Here is an 18,765-nt window from a genome sequence, read left to right as displayed (position 1 = left end):
TTTGCTATGACTGTGTTTAGGTTTCCCCTGATGGGATGGGCCTAGCCAGTCCCCATCATAGAGAGTCAGACGAGAGGATTCTGAGCTCTGGAAAGCTGCCAGTGTGGGTTTGTGTGGACACAGAACCATATACCACTGTGGTAGTGTGATATTCAAACATCTGCAGTCATAGTTAAGTGAGACTTGTGCAACTATAATTTATTTATTCCCCACTGTCCTATGGTCAGATGGAATTAGTGAACATAAGAAAGATGGCTGTTATTTTTTTTTCTTTCATTCGTGTCTCTCTGTGCTTTGGTGAATTGCTGTGAAGAAGTCTTTTTTTTTTTTTTAAACTTGGCTTTACCTGTGCATTAATTTACTCTAGGAGAGCATTTTTTCTTCCCTTAGGGTATTGTTTAAGGTTAAGCCCATTTTCTAAGGGAACTCATTACCTTCTGACTGCACTGTCCCTGAACAGCCTGTTGATTCAGCATCTAAATATTAACTTATGACTTCAGCAAGTATATAGTTTGTATTACTTTTTATATACATCTTTCAGGCTATGCTTGCTCAGCCCTTGTGAGTTGAACTGATGAGTACAGAGTTTGAGAGCACCATTTGTAACACCATATTGTATGCCATCTTGAGGCTTGCATGCCCATATGTTTGGGAGCTGAAGAGCTCAGAAGGCTACATTCCAACATTTACTACTGCAGAAGGTTTTCTTGTAGATGAACTGATAGAGATCTGTGTATGTATAGTGTGTGTATATGGGGTGAGAGAGAGAGTGATTTACTTTTGCTGAGTACTGCACACACTTTTTGAATTTTAAGTGAGAAGGTTTTGGAGCTGATTAACCTTGCCTGTAGTCAAGATTTTTGAGGCATCTAGATTTGTTGTAAGAGCAAGACTGCTCAGAAGGAGTTAAAAGGCCAATAAAACTAGGAATCACATTCAGCAGGGGCATAATTTATGCTGTGTAATTGGATAGTCGCAGCATGAAGTTATGGGAAAGAGTAGTGGAAGCTAGGTTAAGAAGGGAGGTGATGATTAGTGATCAGCAGTATGGTTTCATGCCAGGAAAAAGCACTACAGATGCGATGTTTGCTCTGAGATTGTTGATGGAGAAGTACAGAGAATGTCAGAAGGAGTTGCATTGTGTCTTTGTGGATTTAGAGAAAACATATGACAGGGTGCCTAGAGAGGAGTTGTAGTGTTGTATGAGGAAGTTGGGAGTGTCAGAGAAGTATGTAAGAGTGGTACAGGATATGTACGAGGGTAGTGTGACAGCGGTGAGGTCTGTGGTGGGAGTGATGGATGCGTTTAAGGTGGAGGTGGGATTACATCAAGGATCAGCTCTGAGCCCTTTCTTATTTACAATGGTGATGGACAGGTTGACAGACGAGATCAGACAGGAGTTCCCGTGGACTATGATGTTTGCAGATGACATTGTGATCTGTAGTGAGAGTAGGGAACAGGTGGAGGAGACCCTGGAGAGGTGGAGATATGCTCTAGAGAGAAGAGGAATGATGGTCAGCAGGACTAAGACAGAATATATGTGTGTGAATGAGAGGGAGGATAGAGGAATGGTGAGGATGCAGGGAGTAGAGGTGGCAAAGGTGGGGAATGGTGAGGATGCAGGGAGTAGAGGTGGCGAAGGTGAATGAGTTTAAGTACTTGGGATCAGCAGTTCAGAGTAATGGTGAGTGTGGAAGAGAGGTTAAGAAGAGAGTACAGGCAGGATGGAGTGGGAGGAGAAGAGTGTCAGGAGTGATTTGTGACAGACTGGTACCAGTAAAAGTGAAAGGGAAGGTCTACAAGAGGGTAGTGAGACCAACTATGTTATATGGGTTGGGAGACAGTGGCATTGACAAAAAGGCAGGAGTCAGAGCTTGACGTCGCAGAGTTGAAGATGTTAAGATTTGCACTGGGTGTGACGAGGATGGACAGGATTAAGAATAAGTATATTAGAGGGTCAGCCCAGGTTGGAAGGTTTGGAGACAAAGCCAGAGAGGCAAGATTACGTTGGTTTGGACATGTGTTGAGGAGGGAAGCAGAGTATATTGGGAAAAAAGATGCTAAGGATGAAGCTGCCAGGTAACAGGAAAAGAGGAAGGCCTAAGATAAGGCTTATGGATGTGGTGAGAGAGGACATGCAGGTGGTTGGTGTGACAGTGCAAGATGCATAGGACAGGAAGAAATGGAAACAGTTGATCTGCTGTGGCGACCCCTAACGGGAGCAGCCAAAAGAAGAAGAATTGGATAGGGAGTGTTTACTATCTTAAATTTGCAGTTATATTTTTGCTTTGACGACTTAGAATAAGGTGGTATTGGAAGTGTGTGTGGTGTGAATAAATTCCTAGGTGAATGGCTTGAAATGATTCTGTCAAAGGTTTATTGTTAGAAATGCACTCAGTGACATGGGTCGAGAGAAATCTAATCACAAAACTCTGGTGGGAGACAAAATATTGGCACAGCAGAAAAAAATCTGTTTTATTTATTGGATTTTCTAACTGGAGTTGAAGCAGTTTTGTTTTCGATTTGTAAAAAATAATGTCTTTGCCTAGTCGCTTATTAAGATAGAAGTAATTTTCTTTCTTTTGTGTTCTACCTTACAGGTACCTTACTTTACGATGCAAAATTTTCTTTGATTCTTTGCTGTCGCAGAGAGGTTGCTCTGGAAAAATGAACTTTGATCACGTAGCTGAAACACTTACTATCTCAGTAAGTTGATTTTAATTTTTTATGTTTTTAAATGTTTTAAGATTGTAGTGCTGAGGATGTTCAATCAGTTTAAATATCTTTCTTGAACATCTACAAGTGTAGTCTGTCTTCTTGCCAAGCTATTCCAGCAGTTTTCAAGGAACAGCATCCCTTACTAGATAACTTTCCTGTGGTGTGTCTGCATGCAAAAGAAGCAGATGCTCATTTACACCATTGTTATTTTCTAGCTGTGTTGATGCTGTTGGCTTCAGTGCTCCATAATTAAAATCCTGTTTATCTGCTTCTCATTTCATTTTATTTTTCTACTCTGTATGAAAAACAGTTTTATCTTGGAAGACATACACTGACAAGGATTCACATAAGACATCTGTGTGTTACCTGGAACTGAAGCACAACATTGGAGCTTGTCTGTTTCCCTGGGTATTGTTATTCCCTGCTTGAAGCTCCATCGTAGTAAAACTTGTACATGTGTGCTTTTCAACTTATTGCTAGATATTCAAGGATGGCTGCAATAAGGTAGTAATGTGAGAGTGTTCGATCTCGCCATTTGTTCTTACACCTGGGTTCGGAGCCGATCCTCAGCTCAGTGTCGGCCGCTTGCAAGCTCTGCATCAAGAAGAAGCTCGAGACTAACCTAACTCCCACAATCCCCCTCTGCCTTTACCTCAGATCTAGTTTGCCGCTGCAGCGTTCGCATCACTTGATCGAGCTCGAGCACCTAAAGCTAAGATTTAAATATTTTTTCTTGTATTTCTTAAGAATTATTTTTTTCCAAAAAGTTATTTAGTGACTGTGTGTGTGTGTGATACTGTTTCGAGGAATTCTCGGTTCCGTTTAAAGTTATTTTAAACTTTATTAGAGTTTCCCTCGGGGCCTATCCCCACCCTTTACTGGATTGACTACCGGATAGACATTCTTTTTACTGGATTTGACAAAATTACCGGATTGGACATACCTACTGGACTTGACTTTTACTCTTTATTATCCTTATTGTTAGCTTTACTTAAGATGTCTGAGAAAGCTAAATCTGGGTTTAAGCATTGCCAATGTGGGCAAAAGATGTCAGTTACTGACAACCATAGTTCCTGCGTCTACTGGCTTGGCCCTCTCCATCTGCAAGAAGACTGTTCAATTTGTCATTCTTTCAGTGGAAGGGTCATGACAGATAGGCGCAGGACCTCATGGATAGGGGTCTCTTAAAACCTACTTTTCAAGAGGCTCTGGATGCTTCAGACCAGGCATCCAAATCCTCGAAGGAATCGAAGACGTCGGAGCCCAAGTCATCGGCTCCGAGCTCTTCAGTTAAAGTTCGATCACCGGTTCCACAGACTTCGGGACCGAGTGTTCAACTGTTGTCAGTTTCCGAGCCTCGAGTCTTGGAACCGGTGACGGAGCTCCCTCCCCCGACACTGTTAAGGTCGGCTCCGTCTTCGATTCCTTCGACGCGCTCTTCCAGACCCCTCTCCGACACCGATGTAGACCGCGTGGTGCAGAAGTTAATGGAGAATACGGCCTTATCCAAACTCATCTCGGTCTCCTCTCAATTGGTGTCGAGACTTGAAGGCCTTCCCTTATCTCCATCTGTTCCTCCTCCGAGACCTGTCCAGTCTTCGGAGCCGGAAGAGGCTGATCTGCTGATTGTGGAGCCCTCGGTGCCAGAACCGTCCTTCTCTCGGTCGGCTCCGTTCACCTCGACTCCGTCGGATCCAGTACCGGAGTCTCAGAGCCGAAGATCCATCCTTGGTTCCGGGGCCGAGAGTCGGACCTATGTTTCAGTTCCGACGCTCCCTCTCGGGGCCTCGGCTTGGATCGACTCGGTTCCGTCCTCGGGGTCGATGCCTTCAGTGCCTGTTTCGGGGATTCTTCCCATTTCTTCGGAACCGGGAGATACCTCGACTCGGGACCCAGGGGCCTTCGACCTCATGAGGAAGGTGTTGTCTAACCAGACAACCACATCAGCAGAAACAGCTTCTCCTCCCCATAAAGGACCATTATCCTCCTCTGCACCCACGGCTACATCTAAGCGTCGAGCACCTGTGTCTCAGCCACCCCTGGAGGGTGCCCCCTCTTCCTCGGATGCTCCCCCCGAAGAAGTCCCTAGGAAAAGATTGTGTAAGAGGAGACACTTAGATTCTCCACAAGAATCATTGACATCGGACACTGACTTGGATGAGTCAGAAGGGTCCCCAAAGTCACCCTCAGAGGATGTCTCTTTTTCTGACATCTTGGAGATCCTAAAGCAGAGAGGTGATTGGCAATCCCTCCCCCCTTCTGAGGATGAGTCAGTCTTGCTGAAGGCATTTGGTGCTCGCCCTTCCTCCTCCTAGGTCACTCCGCCCTTCGATGAGTTAATGGAGCTGATTGCTCGAAGGGCGTGGGAGATGCCTGACACGGTGGAACCAGTCCCCAGAAAGCCTAATAAGTATATTACGGCACCCCAAGACAAGGCTTATCTAACAAAGGGAGTTCCAGTGGACGCTATGGTGGTGGCAGCGGCCACGAAAAAGGAGATGTCGGAATCTTCCTCATCTGTCCATCCGCCTAACAGAGATTCTAGGACTATGGACAGGTACGGGAAGCGCATTTTTAGTTCAGCGGCTTTTTCTATGCGATCCCTGAACTATTTGACCCACTTCACACGACTACAGAGGGATCTAGTCAAAGAGTTGGGAGATACCCTCCAGGGTACCACAGATGCTGCTGTTTCAGAGAAAGTTACAGCACATCTCAATACCCTTACATCCATTGTAAACTCGTCCATGAGGCTGATCTCATATGCAGCCGAAGGATCGAGTAGGGCAGCAGCTTCAGCGATTGCTCTTCGTAGACAATCCTGGATGCGCTTATGTTCATTTGCGGAAGCCTTCAAGTCTTCCTTTACTAACGCCCCATTTGACGGTGCCACTCTCTTTGGCCCCAAAGTAAAGGAGACCCTTACCCGGTGTGAACAGGAGGGAAAGACTCTGTCTGCTGTCGGAGTCCGTTTTTCCACCCCATCCAGACCGTACCCCAAAGGGCAACGCGGTGGAAAAATGTGGTTTCGAAAACCCCAAGGATCTTTCCCAGGCACACAGGGTGATGCCCCCTCTAGAGGCAGAGGAGGGGCAGAGGTGGAAGACGCCGCCCTGGCGGCAGAGGGGGTCCGCAAAACCAAGGTGACAGGGATACACCCCCTGGAAAACCTTTCCAGTACTCCTGAGAGGAGGCCCGACTGTCCTGCTCTGGAGGCAGTCGGGGGTCACTTAGCTTTATACCCTCAGGCCTGGCAAAATCTTACATCAGACAACTGGGTAAAAAGCATTGTTACCGGAGGCTACAGAATACCCTTCCTATTGCCCCCAATTCCAAAGAGAAGACTCCCAGATGTGCCACCCCATCTGCGAGACTCTGCAGCTATAGAAATTTCAAAGCTGCTAGAAAAAAGAGTCATCCAATCAGTCCCAGCGGACCAAAGAGGATTTGGAACTTACTCAAGGTTCTTTTTAGTTCCAAAGAAGACAGGGGACTGGAGGCCGATTCTGGACCTAAGCAACCTCAATACCTTCGTCAAGAAAGAAAAGTTCCGAATGGTCACGCTTCAATCGATCCTTCCATTTTTACAGAAGGACGACTGGATGTGCTCAATAGATCTGAAGGACGCATACTACCACATCAAAATGGCCAGGGCGTCCAGGGATCAATTGCGATTCCGGCTGGGAGCCAGCCACTTTCAGTTTCGAGCCCTGCCCTTTGGTCTGACCTCAGCCCCCAGGGTCTTCACCAAATGCATGGCAGTGGTGGCGTCTCACCTGAGATGCCTGGGATTCCAGGTGTTTCCATATCTGGACGACTGGCTCCTTTCTGCCACCACCCAGCGTCAACTCATTCAGGCCAGGGATTACACACTACAGCTTTGTGTTCATCTCGGAATTTCCGTAAATTTCGAAAAATCTTCACTACAGCCATCACAGCATATCTCATTCATAGGAGCAGAATTGGATACGCATCATTTAATTCTAAGACTTCCTCCAGAAAGGATAGCCTCACTACAAAGCCACATTTCTCTCCTTCTGTCATCCAAAAAGTCCCCAGCAAAACTGGTTCTGAAGGTTTTGGGTCTCATGGCAGCTTCTCTCATTGCGATACTATTGGGAAGACTGCACATGAGAGTTCTACAATGGCTACTGTTTGCACAATGGTCGTTCCAACAGCTACCTCTGACACACGAAATTCTGATCACAAATACATGCAAATCGCACCTAGCCTGGTGGCTTCAGACTTGCAACCTTTCCAGCGGAAGACCATTTGTGCTACCCATGCCGACAGCTACGTTGACCACGGACGCTTCCCTGATAGGGTGGGGGGGCATCTTTCAGGGACAGACAGTCCAAGGCGAATGGACGAATTTAGAGTACAATCTGCACATCAATATTCTAGAGTTGAGGGCAGTGTTTCTAGCGTTGCAACACTTTGCTCCCCTTCTTCCTCTAGGGACTATTGCAGTTCAGACAGACAACATGTCCTTAGTCTGGTACATAAACAAACAAGGGGGAACCAAGTCTTATCAACTATGCAGAGAGGCCATGAGAATCTGGCAATGGGCGGAGTCCACGGGTCGCTTTCTGATCGCAATGCACATCCCGGGGTCATCCAACGTCATAGCCGACAGGCTGAGCAGAGCAATCCTGTTGCCTCACGAGTGGTCCCTCAAACAGTCAGTTGCGAAGAAGATTTTTCGCAAGTGGGGCCAGCCTTCCTGCGATCTCTTTGCGTCTCCAATGAACGCCAAATGCAGGAGCTACTTTGCCCTATTACCCCCTCCAGGGGAAGTCCCCAGGGACGCGCTGGTGCACGATTGGCCCCCGGGTCTCCTGTACGCTTTTCCTCCCTTTCCCCTGATTGCAAAGTTTCTGCAGAAAGCCAACAACCTGCAAAGGACAATAATCCTCATTGCCCCATTCTGGCCTCGTCAAATTTGGTTCCCCTTTCTTCTGGCACACAGCATTCGGGGACCCTGGATCCTGGACCCAGAGCCAGATCTACTGATCCACTCGTCAGGGGTTCCCCACCCCTCGCTCTTGTCACTCTGTCTAGCAGCTTGGCTGCTCCGCTTCCCTTCTTAGCCAGGTCTGATCTTCTCTCACCTGCAGTTCAGAATATACTAGTGGCTTCTCATAAAGCTTCCACTACTAAGACCTACACTAGTAAATGGAAGCGTTTTGTATTCTGGGCAAATACACAGCATTTGGACCCTGTCATAGCTCCGTTAAACAAGATCTTGGAGTTTTTAACAGAATTGTTCCACCAAGGAGCTTCTCCTGCCACTTTAAGAGTGCAATTGGCTGCCATTTCCAATTTTCATGTGGAAGAATGTGGGGCACCTATTATGGCTCACAGACTTTGTAAGGCCTTTTTAAAAGGATCTTTCCATATTAGACCACCAGTTAGAACTCCTACATCTCCTTGGAATCTAAACCTTTTATTATCTAAATTGATGTTACCTCCATTTGAGCCAGCCTCCTCTTGTCCATTGAAGTATTTGTCGTGGAAGACCCACTTCTTGGTAGCCATTACATCCGCTAGGCGAGTATCTGAGCTTCAGGCTCTTTCCATTAAACACCCTTATTTGATCTTTCACTCTGACAGAGTATCTCTTCGCACTAATCCATCCTTTCTCCCCAAAGTTTGCTCTATTAATAACATTAATCAATCCATTGAACTACCTACCTTTTTCAAAAATCACTCCAATAAATTGGAGTATATGTTACACAAGTTGGATGTCCATAGACAACTTAGATTTTACTTGGATAGAACAAAGGATCACAGGAAATCTGATCAACTTTTGTAGCTTTTGCTGACAGCAGGAAAGGTGTAGCAGTTACTAAACGAACCCTTTCCAAATGGCTAACTGATTGCATTATATTCGTTTATGATTCTTCAAAACAAACTTTACCTGTCAAACCCAAGGGACACTCTACAAGATCAGTGTCGACGTCCCTGGCTCATGCAGCTCGCCTACCATTAGACACTATTTGTGCAGCTGCTACTTGGTCTAAACCACATACATTCATCTCTCATTACAAAGTAGACAGGGTTTCTAGGGACAGGGCAACCTTTGGTTCCACTGTGCTCAAGAACGTTCTCCCGTGAGTTCCTCAGGAACATGGAGCTAGGGACGCTACCCAGGTGTAAGAACAAACGGCGAGATCGAACACTCTCACATTTAGAAGTTATGTCCTTACCATAACGTTCCATGTGGAGTGTTCATCTCGCCTTTGTTCTTACATTCCCACCCTCCCACCCTCAGGAAGAACGTACAGTTTGGTGCCTGGTCTGGATTATTTGGCTTCTGCTTTTGCAGTGGTTGTATATATATGTATATCTTGTATATATATATATATATATGGATAAGTACTTGTACAGTTATGTTGTTTGTTTTGCATGAATATGCTCTCTCTCTGACTTCTGGTTTGCTTGCAAACTAGATCTGAGGTAAAGGCAGAGGGGGATTGTGGGAGTTAGGTTAGTCTCGAGCTTCTTCTCGATGCAGAGCTTGCAAGCGGCCGACACGGAGCCGAGGATCGGCTCCGAACCCAGGTGTAAGAACAAAGGCGAGATGAACACTCCACATGGAACGTTATGGTAAGGACATAACTTCTAATTACTGCTTCTCCCCTTTTTATTTGTATTTTTCCTCCTCTTTTCTTAACCCAAATGCTTCTGGCATTTTTCATTAATTTTTTACTGCACTACCTATTCATTTATCTGTAACCACTTACAGGAGCAGGAAGAGGCCCTCACTCACAGCCAGAAATTCTGCAACGTGGTGCATTAGTTACCTTATTCTATGTCAATTCTTCTATGCAATATAAAAGAGCAGATGTACATGTTTTTGCTGTCACAGGCATGCAGGTATATTTTGGCTACCAATGCTGGTATGTTATTTTGCCTGAGAAGTCTTGTAGGCTTCGTTACCATGTAGGGTCAGTCTTTCATTAGTTGAAACTTACACACTGTGCTTCCCCCTCTGAGAGAACTTGCTGACAGCTTCTCATTTGCTTCCCTGTCTTAAAGGCTAACTGTCAGTGCTTCATGATGTGGTGAACTTGGATCAGCAGCAGCATAGTTCTGAGGTCTGTTATTCCCTCTTTCTCTTTGTTTTCCAACATTAATTATGACCTGCAGGATTCTTTTGTGAGAGTGCTGCATCATCCTTTCTTCAGTTATGTGGCAACAAATTAGGCCTTTCACTGTAAAATTCACATCTCCCCTCTAACTGACGGACATTGTCTTTGAAGTGAGCTTTGTTGAGCTGTTAAATCTTAAATGTTAACTGTTGTTGATGTCTTAAAGTTCATTGAAATTGCTGAAGCATGCATTTAATTCAGATGAAAAAAATTATATGGAAATCTGTACAGTTGTACCATAAAATGTAATGTTAATGTTTCTAGATTGTTTGCCTGTCTTTTACATGGCTATTAACTTTGCATCGCCACTGATCCTAGTTACTGGCCTGCTGGTGTAGGCCTGAGAAACTATTATACTGACAATGACTGAGGACTGACAAGTGTACCTAATACCAGAACAGTAGATAGGATGGGGTAGACTCGAGTAGGGAGAGCTTGCAGTCAGTGAATGGTAACCCATTGAACCATAATTCTTTGAATACAGTTTATGCGATCCTGACTTTTCCAAATTCAGAAGTCCCAGAATGATTTTACATTTATTGGTTGTACTGCAAGATGGCAGATGTACAAGCTGTGTTTCCCCTTGAAGGCTGTTCCGCTTTCTTTACAGTTTGTACACTCATGACGTTAGTACATTAAAGTAAAGATAGTATAGGAGATGCCCCTACTTGCTTTGTTTCTCTTGTCACCTGCAAGTTTGATCAGTGTTTTTTATCAATTTGACTTGTCTAGTTTTTTTTTGTACATGAGTTATTCAACTTTTCATAGTGAAACGATCATGTGGCCACTGCTATTCAATATTGTGTTAGAAAATATTGAGAGGTCTTCTGCAGAGTTGACCCCTAGGTGCCTATGGTTTATGGGTATGTTACCCTGCAGCATTAAAATGCTATTTGACTGCTCTGTCAGTGGCTTATGTTTATACATGTACATTTAATGTTCATTCAACAGTGTGTACAGAGGCCAGCTAGGTAATGAAGGAGAAACTGATAGAAGCCTATTCACAATTGCTGTTGTTTCTTATGGACCTTGACATTTCATTATTTTTGGCCAGTAGGGGGCCTATTCTCCCAAGCAAGTAAGTAACTAGTAGCATAGCAGAAAATGTATAGTCGATGTTGCAGTGCTTTGAATCCTAAAGGTTTGAGCTCAGGGAGGTGGGATATAGTTCTGGATTTAACAGGGGAAAAAGTTTACTCAGGTTCATGTCTCTTTGTATGCATTGGAATATTACAATAGTTCTTTATGGTTTCTGTGCTTTTTTTCTGACATTATCAGCTTCAAAATTTCTTCACCTCATTACTTTATGCTTGCTTTCTTCACATTTCACATCTTTTCAGGGCACATTTGTGTGTGTGTGTGTGTGTGTGTGTGTGTGTGTGTGTGTGTGTGTGTGTGTGTGTGTGTGTGTGTGTGTGTGTGTGAGCGCATATCCATGTGGTTCAATACCATTTGATAAACACAATAAGTTGAAACACAAAATATTAAACAACTGTTTAATGCAGGGAACAAGCACCCCCCCCCCCCCACACGCACAAACACACATCCTCCATACTCCATTAATTATATATACCAACTCCATGATCGCACAACTGTGGAGACAGGTGATATTCCAGTTCTAGCATTTTGTGTTTCCAGTCAAATGGCATAAAACCATGTGTATGTATAGATAAAAGATATAAAAAGCATATACTTGTGTGTGTATATATATATATATATATATATATATGTGTATGTGTATATGGGTCTACTTTCATTCATCGAAAGTACACCCTAGTGAAACTCAGAAAGCCAAGTCTGTTTCAGCAAAATGGACATTACCGAAGCACGTAAACACAAAAACACATCCTAACACCACATTTCTGCAGGGGGACAAGCCCCCTGCGCCCGCCACACCCCTGCTAATTATATATACTAACTCTGAGATCGCACTATAGTGGGGAAAAGGGTTCATTTCCTTATACACACTGTACCGCGATCTATGTAACCATGGATGATAAATGAATAACACCTTGCCTTTTATTCCACAGGATCTCCGAACCACCAGACCTATTTTGGTAATGTCCATTTCTCGAAAATACATTTTCGTGAAACTGCACTTTTGCTGACACGGACTCTGCTTCCTGAGTTTCTGTAGAGTGTACTTCGATGAACGAAAGTAGACCCGTGTGTGTGTGTGTGTGTGTGTGTGTGTGTGTGTGTGTGTGTGTGTGTGTGTGTGTGTGTATATATATATATATATATATATATATATATAATAAATTACATATATAAAAATCTATAGTGTGTATATGCTGAAATTGCATTTTTGTCCTACTTGTATGTCCACACTTCCTGATATTTATCAGATGAAAAAGTGCCAACATTTAAGTGCTGAATGAAAACTCAGTCCAGTCTGTCTATCTGAATGTGTGCTTGCCACATCCTGCGTGCACTTATTTTTAAAATCGTTTTTTTCTTAAAACTTGCATTTTATCTGTCTCTGGCCTAGCACTCAAGTGTGGGGTCATTTACTGCACTGTACTAACTTGTTGATACTTGTGAACCTCTGCATTCCTTAAAAAAAAACAAAAAAATCTTGCTTTTTTCCCACTTTTCTGAGATTTAAAAAAGTTCAGTTACAGATTTGCTGTTCTGAACTGTTTGTAAGTTTCTTGGAGGCCATTGTTTGCTTGGGCTAAAGGTAAGTCTCTGTGTTCATCAGTGGCAGTGATAAACATTGAGCAGCCTGCCTGCCCCTGTGGGAGCGGTTACTGCCTTGAAACTGTAGTTTTATTGGCCATTTTGGGTCAATTCCAAACTCCTTGATCTCCCTCTCTTAAAACCCTCTTTTGCGCGGTTTTGCGCATAGCTCAACATCGGGCAGCGCCACCTAATTGGGTTTAAACTATTCCTGGCTCCACAAAGTCTGCTCTTCACTTTTTCCCTTAGAACTGCTCTATCTCTCAAATTAAACACCATATTCTCATTCTAAGGCCCCTCACTGGTCCAAATAAGCATTCTTACAAGTTAGCACTAATAAACCATAAGCACTACTTGCTGTTATACTCTCTACGATTACCTTGTCCCCTATTGGTCCGTTTTAATTCAGTTACCTATATTACTCTAGCATGTCCAAAGGTCAGTCAATGGTTTCCTCTCCAGTCCAGCTGGTGAATCTGGGAATTTTGAGGCAATGTTACAACTGTCTCATGTACACGGACAACCCTCTCCTCCTCCAAACAGGTTCAAAGATATGTGAGAGATGCAACCATATAGCCAAACTGGAGGCTGAGCTCTCTCATCTCAAAACTGGTGTAACCAGTCAGGAGGAGAAGGTAACCTCACACAACACAATTCCAGTATCACATAGTCCCACCACAACAGCGAACCAAACACATAAAAACACAAAAACATACTCGGAGGCTCTAAATAAAAATCTACCTAAGCAACAGAGACCTCCAAAGCAGACATGCAAGCAAACGCTACCCCAAAACAAAACACGTACAACACATAACACACAAAGTCAGTGTGCCAAGCAGTCACAGCCCTTAAGGCTGAATAACACACCTGATACTCTTGTAATAGGTGACTCTATTGTCAGACACACTGACGTCCTGCTCACCAGGCTGAATAAAGAGAAGGTCACAGTGAGCTGCCTGTCGGGCGCTAGGATCCGCCACATAACGCAAGCACTCAGGTCACTCCAAAGCAAATACAAATATGACTCAGTCATTGTACATGCTGGCGTGAATGACCTGAGACGTACCTCCCTCGACTACATGAAAAGAGACATAGAGGAGCTCTCTGATCATGTAGCCCAGGCCGGTATGACCCTGACCTTGAGCAGCATCTTACCCTCACCTAGAATGATCCCACAGTATAAAGACAAAATTATCAATTTTAACAATTGGCTAAAATTTTGGTGTCATTCAAAGGGGATCCAGTGTCTGTCAGCCTGGGATGACATGCTCGACAAGCCACGTTGCTTCGCTAGGGACGGCTTGCACCTGTCACCCCTGGGCTTTCGGATATTGGCAAAGGCTCTTGCCACCCCCATAGTGCCTTTTTTAGGCAAGGCTCAAATGTCAAACCCACCTCCATAGACAGCACAAGGAACAAGAAATTAAGGGTAATGCTGCTAAACGCCAGAAGTCTTAACCTCAAGATGCACACACTCGAAGCTCTCCTCAGTATGGAGAACATCGATATCTGTGCAGTGACAGAAACCTGGTTCAAGGCTCCAGAGAGCATCCCAGCGCTACCAGGTTATACCTCATATCATGCTTTTCGGCCCCAAAACCCGGACCGAACCACAAAAGGAGGGGGAGTTTCCATATTTATCAAGGATATCCACACCTCCAGGTTAGTGGCATTGCACGAAGTATCGGAGACAATCCATGTGCAACTGACAGTGGGCAAGACTGTTTTTCAGTTTATAGCATCCTACAGACCACCGTCTCAAAGTCAGGAATCCCATTCGGCTTTCCTGAAAACATTGGAGAACATGAAGATCTCTCCTAACAGCATTATATTGGGCGACTTCAACTACCCAAACATAGACTGGGAGCATTACTCAAGCCCCAGCACCTTAGCCCAAAGGTTCCTGGAATTTATAAACTCAAATGCTACGGAACAACTAGTCACCACTCCCACAAGAGGGGAAAACATACTAGACCTGATCATTACCAACATGGGGACTCTATGCTCCATACCAGAAGTATATCCCTCATTGGTAAGATCAGACCATAAATTAATTTCACTGGATATCCACATCCCGACCCCACCCCCAGCCCAGAAAACCACAGTGAAAAACTTCTCAAAAGCGAACTTCACACTTCTCAAAACCGAAGTGGAATCCTTCAAGGCCCCAGGGCCAGTGGAAACTCCGGCCCTAACTGCAGAATCCTATATAAACACATTCTACGGACATCTCCAAGAATGCATGGATCATGCTATCCCAAACAAAATCAAGACCCAATCATCCAAAGGCAGGCGTCCAGTCTGGTGGACCCCAGCCATAAACAAACTGTACAACAGAAGGAGGAAGCTACTACATGATAGAGCAAAATCCCTAAAAGGGAAGGCATCTCTGATCAGTACTAGCAAAAAATTACGATCCCTCATAAAATCCTCCAAGGCCAGCTTTGAGAGAAAAATTGCACAGGACACTAAAGACAATCATAAGGCTTTTTTCAGTTATGTTAGGAACCTGGGATGCAACTCCCAGACTTGTTCTGAGTTGATTCTAAGCGACAAAAAATACACTGAACCCACAGACATCGCCAATATCCTGGCAGACAGGTTCAGTGCAAACTTCTCCACCCCCTCCTCCCAAAAGAGCAAGTATCTATCCCGACAGAGTGCAGCCTCCCAAACATCTCTGATGCTCAGGTGAAGGCCGCCCTCTCCAAAGCAAAAAACACTGCTTCCATGGGACCAGATGGTGTCCTGGGTTGCGTCCTACATGAACTCCAAGAAGAACTAATCCCTCAAGTAAAACTGCTGTACAATCTCAGCCTCACTACAGGATATGTGCCCAAAGAATGGCGTACAGCAACAGTGGTCCCACTCCACAAAGGTGGCGCCTCTATGGACCCTGGAAACTATCGCCCCATAAGCCTGACTAGCCTAGTCTGCAAGGCTATGGAGAGGATCATCATGAAACTCATAAACAAAGACATTGGGGACCTACAGACACTAGATCCTACCCAATTTGGCTTCGTCAAGGGCAGATCCTGCCTTTTGAACCTGGTCGACTTATTCGAAACAGTCACCAAGGCCATAGATGAAGGGAAGGTAGTCCACACAGCCTATCTGGATCTCGCAAAGGCATTTGACACAATACCCCACTTGGGCATCATAGATAAGCTATCCAGCCTAAATATAAACCCCTATGTCACAAGATGGGTCGCAAACTGGCTCAAAGACAGAACCCACAGAGTCAGAGTTGCTGGAGCCATGTCAGACTCAAAACCGGTCACAAGTGGCGTCCCACAAGGTTCTGTCCTGGGACCTCTCTTGCTCGGTATTTACTTTTCTGAGGTACAGGCCAACGTGGGAGGACTATGGCTCACCAAGTTTGCAGATAACTGCAAACTGGGCGCCATAATCGACTCTCCAGCTGACACAAACATCCTTCAAAAATGTCTCGCAGAGACGGATAACTGGTGCCAGAGCCATGGTTTAAAGCTAAATGCCAAAAAGTGTATAGTCATACCCTTTGGCAAAAACAATGTGCTCACAAATTACCACATAGGTGGTAACCCATTAAGTACAGAGAAAGTAATTAGGGATCTGGGGACCCAAGTTGATAGCAATCTCTCCTTTGACAACCACATTGCCAAAGTGGTTAGAAAGACCTTCTACATAGCCCACCTCATCATGAAAGGATTGACATCTAGATCAAAAGAGGTAATCATGCCCCTTTATTCATCCCTCATCAGGCCCATCATAGAATACAATGCCCCCTTTGGGATGTACCTTACCCGACACCTGCAGCAATTAGAAAGACCCCAAAAGTACCTCACCAGGAGGATCAAGGGACTCAAACAGATGCCATATGCTGCTCGGTTAAAAAAACTCCAGCTCTACTCAGTTGCATACCGCCTTCTTCGAGGCGATCTATGCCTGACATATAAAGCTATGTCCAACCCAGAATTAATGGACATGCTCCACCTCAGTAAATCTAAATCCCTTAGAGCCACGCGCTCGAGGGACTTGAACCTCAGCACAGAAATAAATAGAACATACTGGAGGGACAGATTCATAACCCAGAAGGCTCCCTTCGCTCTGGAATAGAATTCCAGTTCATGTTAGGCAGAGCACCTCACTGACTCTCTTCAAGAAGAATCTTGATGAGTGGATGGGGGATCGTAGGTTTGTCCCGGGGATTACTTCCGTGTCACTATTAGACCAAGGCACAGTAAACCAAACTTTAAAAAGGGCACATTATACTCAAATCAAGGGGTGGCGTAAGCCAAACACAATCGGGCTAGGCTTATAAATGCCCCAGGGCAGATAGCCTAGTATGAACCTATAAGGCATTCATCAGCTTTGTTTTTTTTGTGCAATTGTCTTTCACACCCCTACACACTGCTGTAGGTTCAAACTATTGTTCAGTGCCTGTCAGTGCTACACCTAATCAGAACTTGAGGGTTCCTCCCTGTTTGGTGAGTTGCAGATGTGAAGCCATTTGGGAGAGCCAGAGAAAGAAGCATCTCGAAAGAACATTTGAAAAAAATGTAAGGAAGAGCTGGAGAATTTGGAGTTTTAAATTTTTAGTATACCTTTTCAAGAATGCAGAGGAGTCCACTTACTTTATAGTACCATCATGGCCAGCAGTAGAGTAAGGGAATCAATTTCCTGAAGGAACCATTGAGATCATGAAAGCTTCCAGAATGGTCACCTACCCAAACACAGGAATAACTAACAGCAGAAGAGATTCTGTATCCCTCCTTAGTTTCACTACCTTTTTTTGTTTTTTTTAACCAGTTTGTTATCCAGGTGTGCACAGAGGTTTATGAACAACACTATGTTTCAGTGTTAAGATCTTTGCCTCATAGCTACAGGACACTGGATTCATTCCTGAGTATATATAATTGTGTGCGTGGAGTTTGCATGTTTTCCCTGTGTTAGACTAGTTTTGGATCCAAGTGGTATAAATAAGATCTGATGTTTCCTTCCATTCTCTTCGTATGGGTCTTGGGTCCATGTTTGATCCGACATCTGCCACTTTCAAAGGTTCAGGTCCAGTGCTCATGCTCCACCCCTTACCCGTAATCTCTGTTGTTAATTCAAATGCATCATATCTCATTTACAGCCACAGACGTAGGATGGATCTGTTATTGCTCCGGGGGTAAGTGTGATAAATCTTTGCATTTCTTTTGTTCTATTATTTGGCTAATTATACATCTGTGTGTGTGTGTGTGTGTGTGTGTGTGTGTGTGTGTGTGTGTGTGTGTGTGTGTGTGTGTGTGTGTCTGTATCTACATCTACAGCTGTACCTATATATAGGAATGGGTCTACCTGATAACGCCAAAACTGCAAAACACCGATGACGAGAACACCATCACTGGAAGATCGACAATGGAGATGATCGACAGTTGAAAATCCCGATGCTGAGAACACTGACATGTTAAGGTAAGTGTGGGGTTAGGGGTGAATTAAGTGAGTTCGGGTTAGGGCGCGGGTTAGGTGAGTGTGCGATAGTGACAGACTGTAGGGTTAGGGGCTGGTTAAGTGAGTTAGGGTTAGGAAGTGGGTTAGGTGAGTGTGCGATAGTGGCGGACCTTAGGGTTAGGGTTTGGGTTAAGGTTAGTGCATAGATAGCTGTGTATGCAAGGTTTAGTGTAAGTTTGTAAGGTTTTTGGTGTGCTTGTGTTGTGTGCGCGCTTTTTGGACAGGGGATTTGTTTTGTTTGTTGATTGTCGGGCATGTGAAGTTTCGTGTTTTTGAACTTTCGGTTTTGTGGTGTCGGTGATTTTGTTGTCGGTGTTTTCGCGTGTCGTTGTTATCAGGTCCTTAGGGTTAGGGTTTGGGTTAAGGTTAGTGCATAGATAGTTGTGTATGCAAGGTTTAGTGTAAGTTTGTAAGGTTTTTGGTGTGCTTGTGTTGTGTGTGTGCTTTTTGGACAGGGGATTTGTTTTGTTTGTTGATTGTCGGGCATGTGAAGTTTTGTGTTTTTGAACTTTTAGTTTTGTGGTGTTGGTGATTTTGTTGTTGGTGTTTTCGCGTGTCGTTATCAGGTCCTGATAACACTGATACGTGAAAACACCGACAACACAAAACTGAAAGTTCAAAAACACGAAACTTCACATGCCCGACAAACCATTATCCCGACAGTCAACAAACAAAACAAACCCCCTGTCCAAAAAGTGCACACACAACACAAGCACTCCAAAAACCTTACAAA

The 18,765-nt window shown here is 44.4% G+C and overlaps 1 protein-coding gene across 1 annotated transcript in view; it reads left to right on the top strand.

Moving 5' to 3' along the window:
• Window positions 1-18,765, top strand: part of SMC6 (structural maintenance of chromosomes 6) — a 1,850,548-nt gene that overhangs the window by 1,665,143 nt on the left and 166,640 nt on the right. The window contains exon 24 of the mRNA XM_044068538.1: window positions 2,601-2,706. Within this exon, the coding sequence (XP_043924473.1) occupies window positions 2,601-2,706 (106 nt within the window). The remainder of the gene's footprint in view (window positions 1-2,600; window positions 2,707-18,765) is intronic.

This window comes from Protopterus annectens, chromosome 1.part0 (genome assembly GCF_019279795.1).
Source record: "Protopterus annectens isolate FY-2018-M chromosome 1.part0, PAN1.0, whole genome shotgun sequence".
NCBI classification, from domain to species: domain Eukaryota; kingdom Metazoa; phylum Chordata; order Ceratodontiformes; family Protopteridae; genus Protopterus; species Protopterus annectens.
Note: the sequence above shows the minus strand (reverse complement) of the source record. Positions and strands in the feature narration are given on the sequence as shown.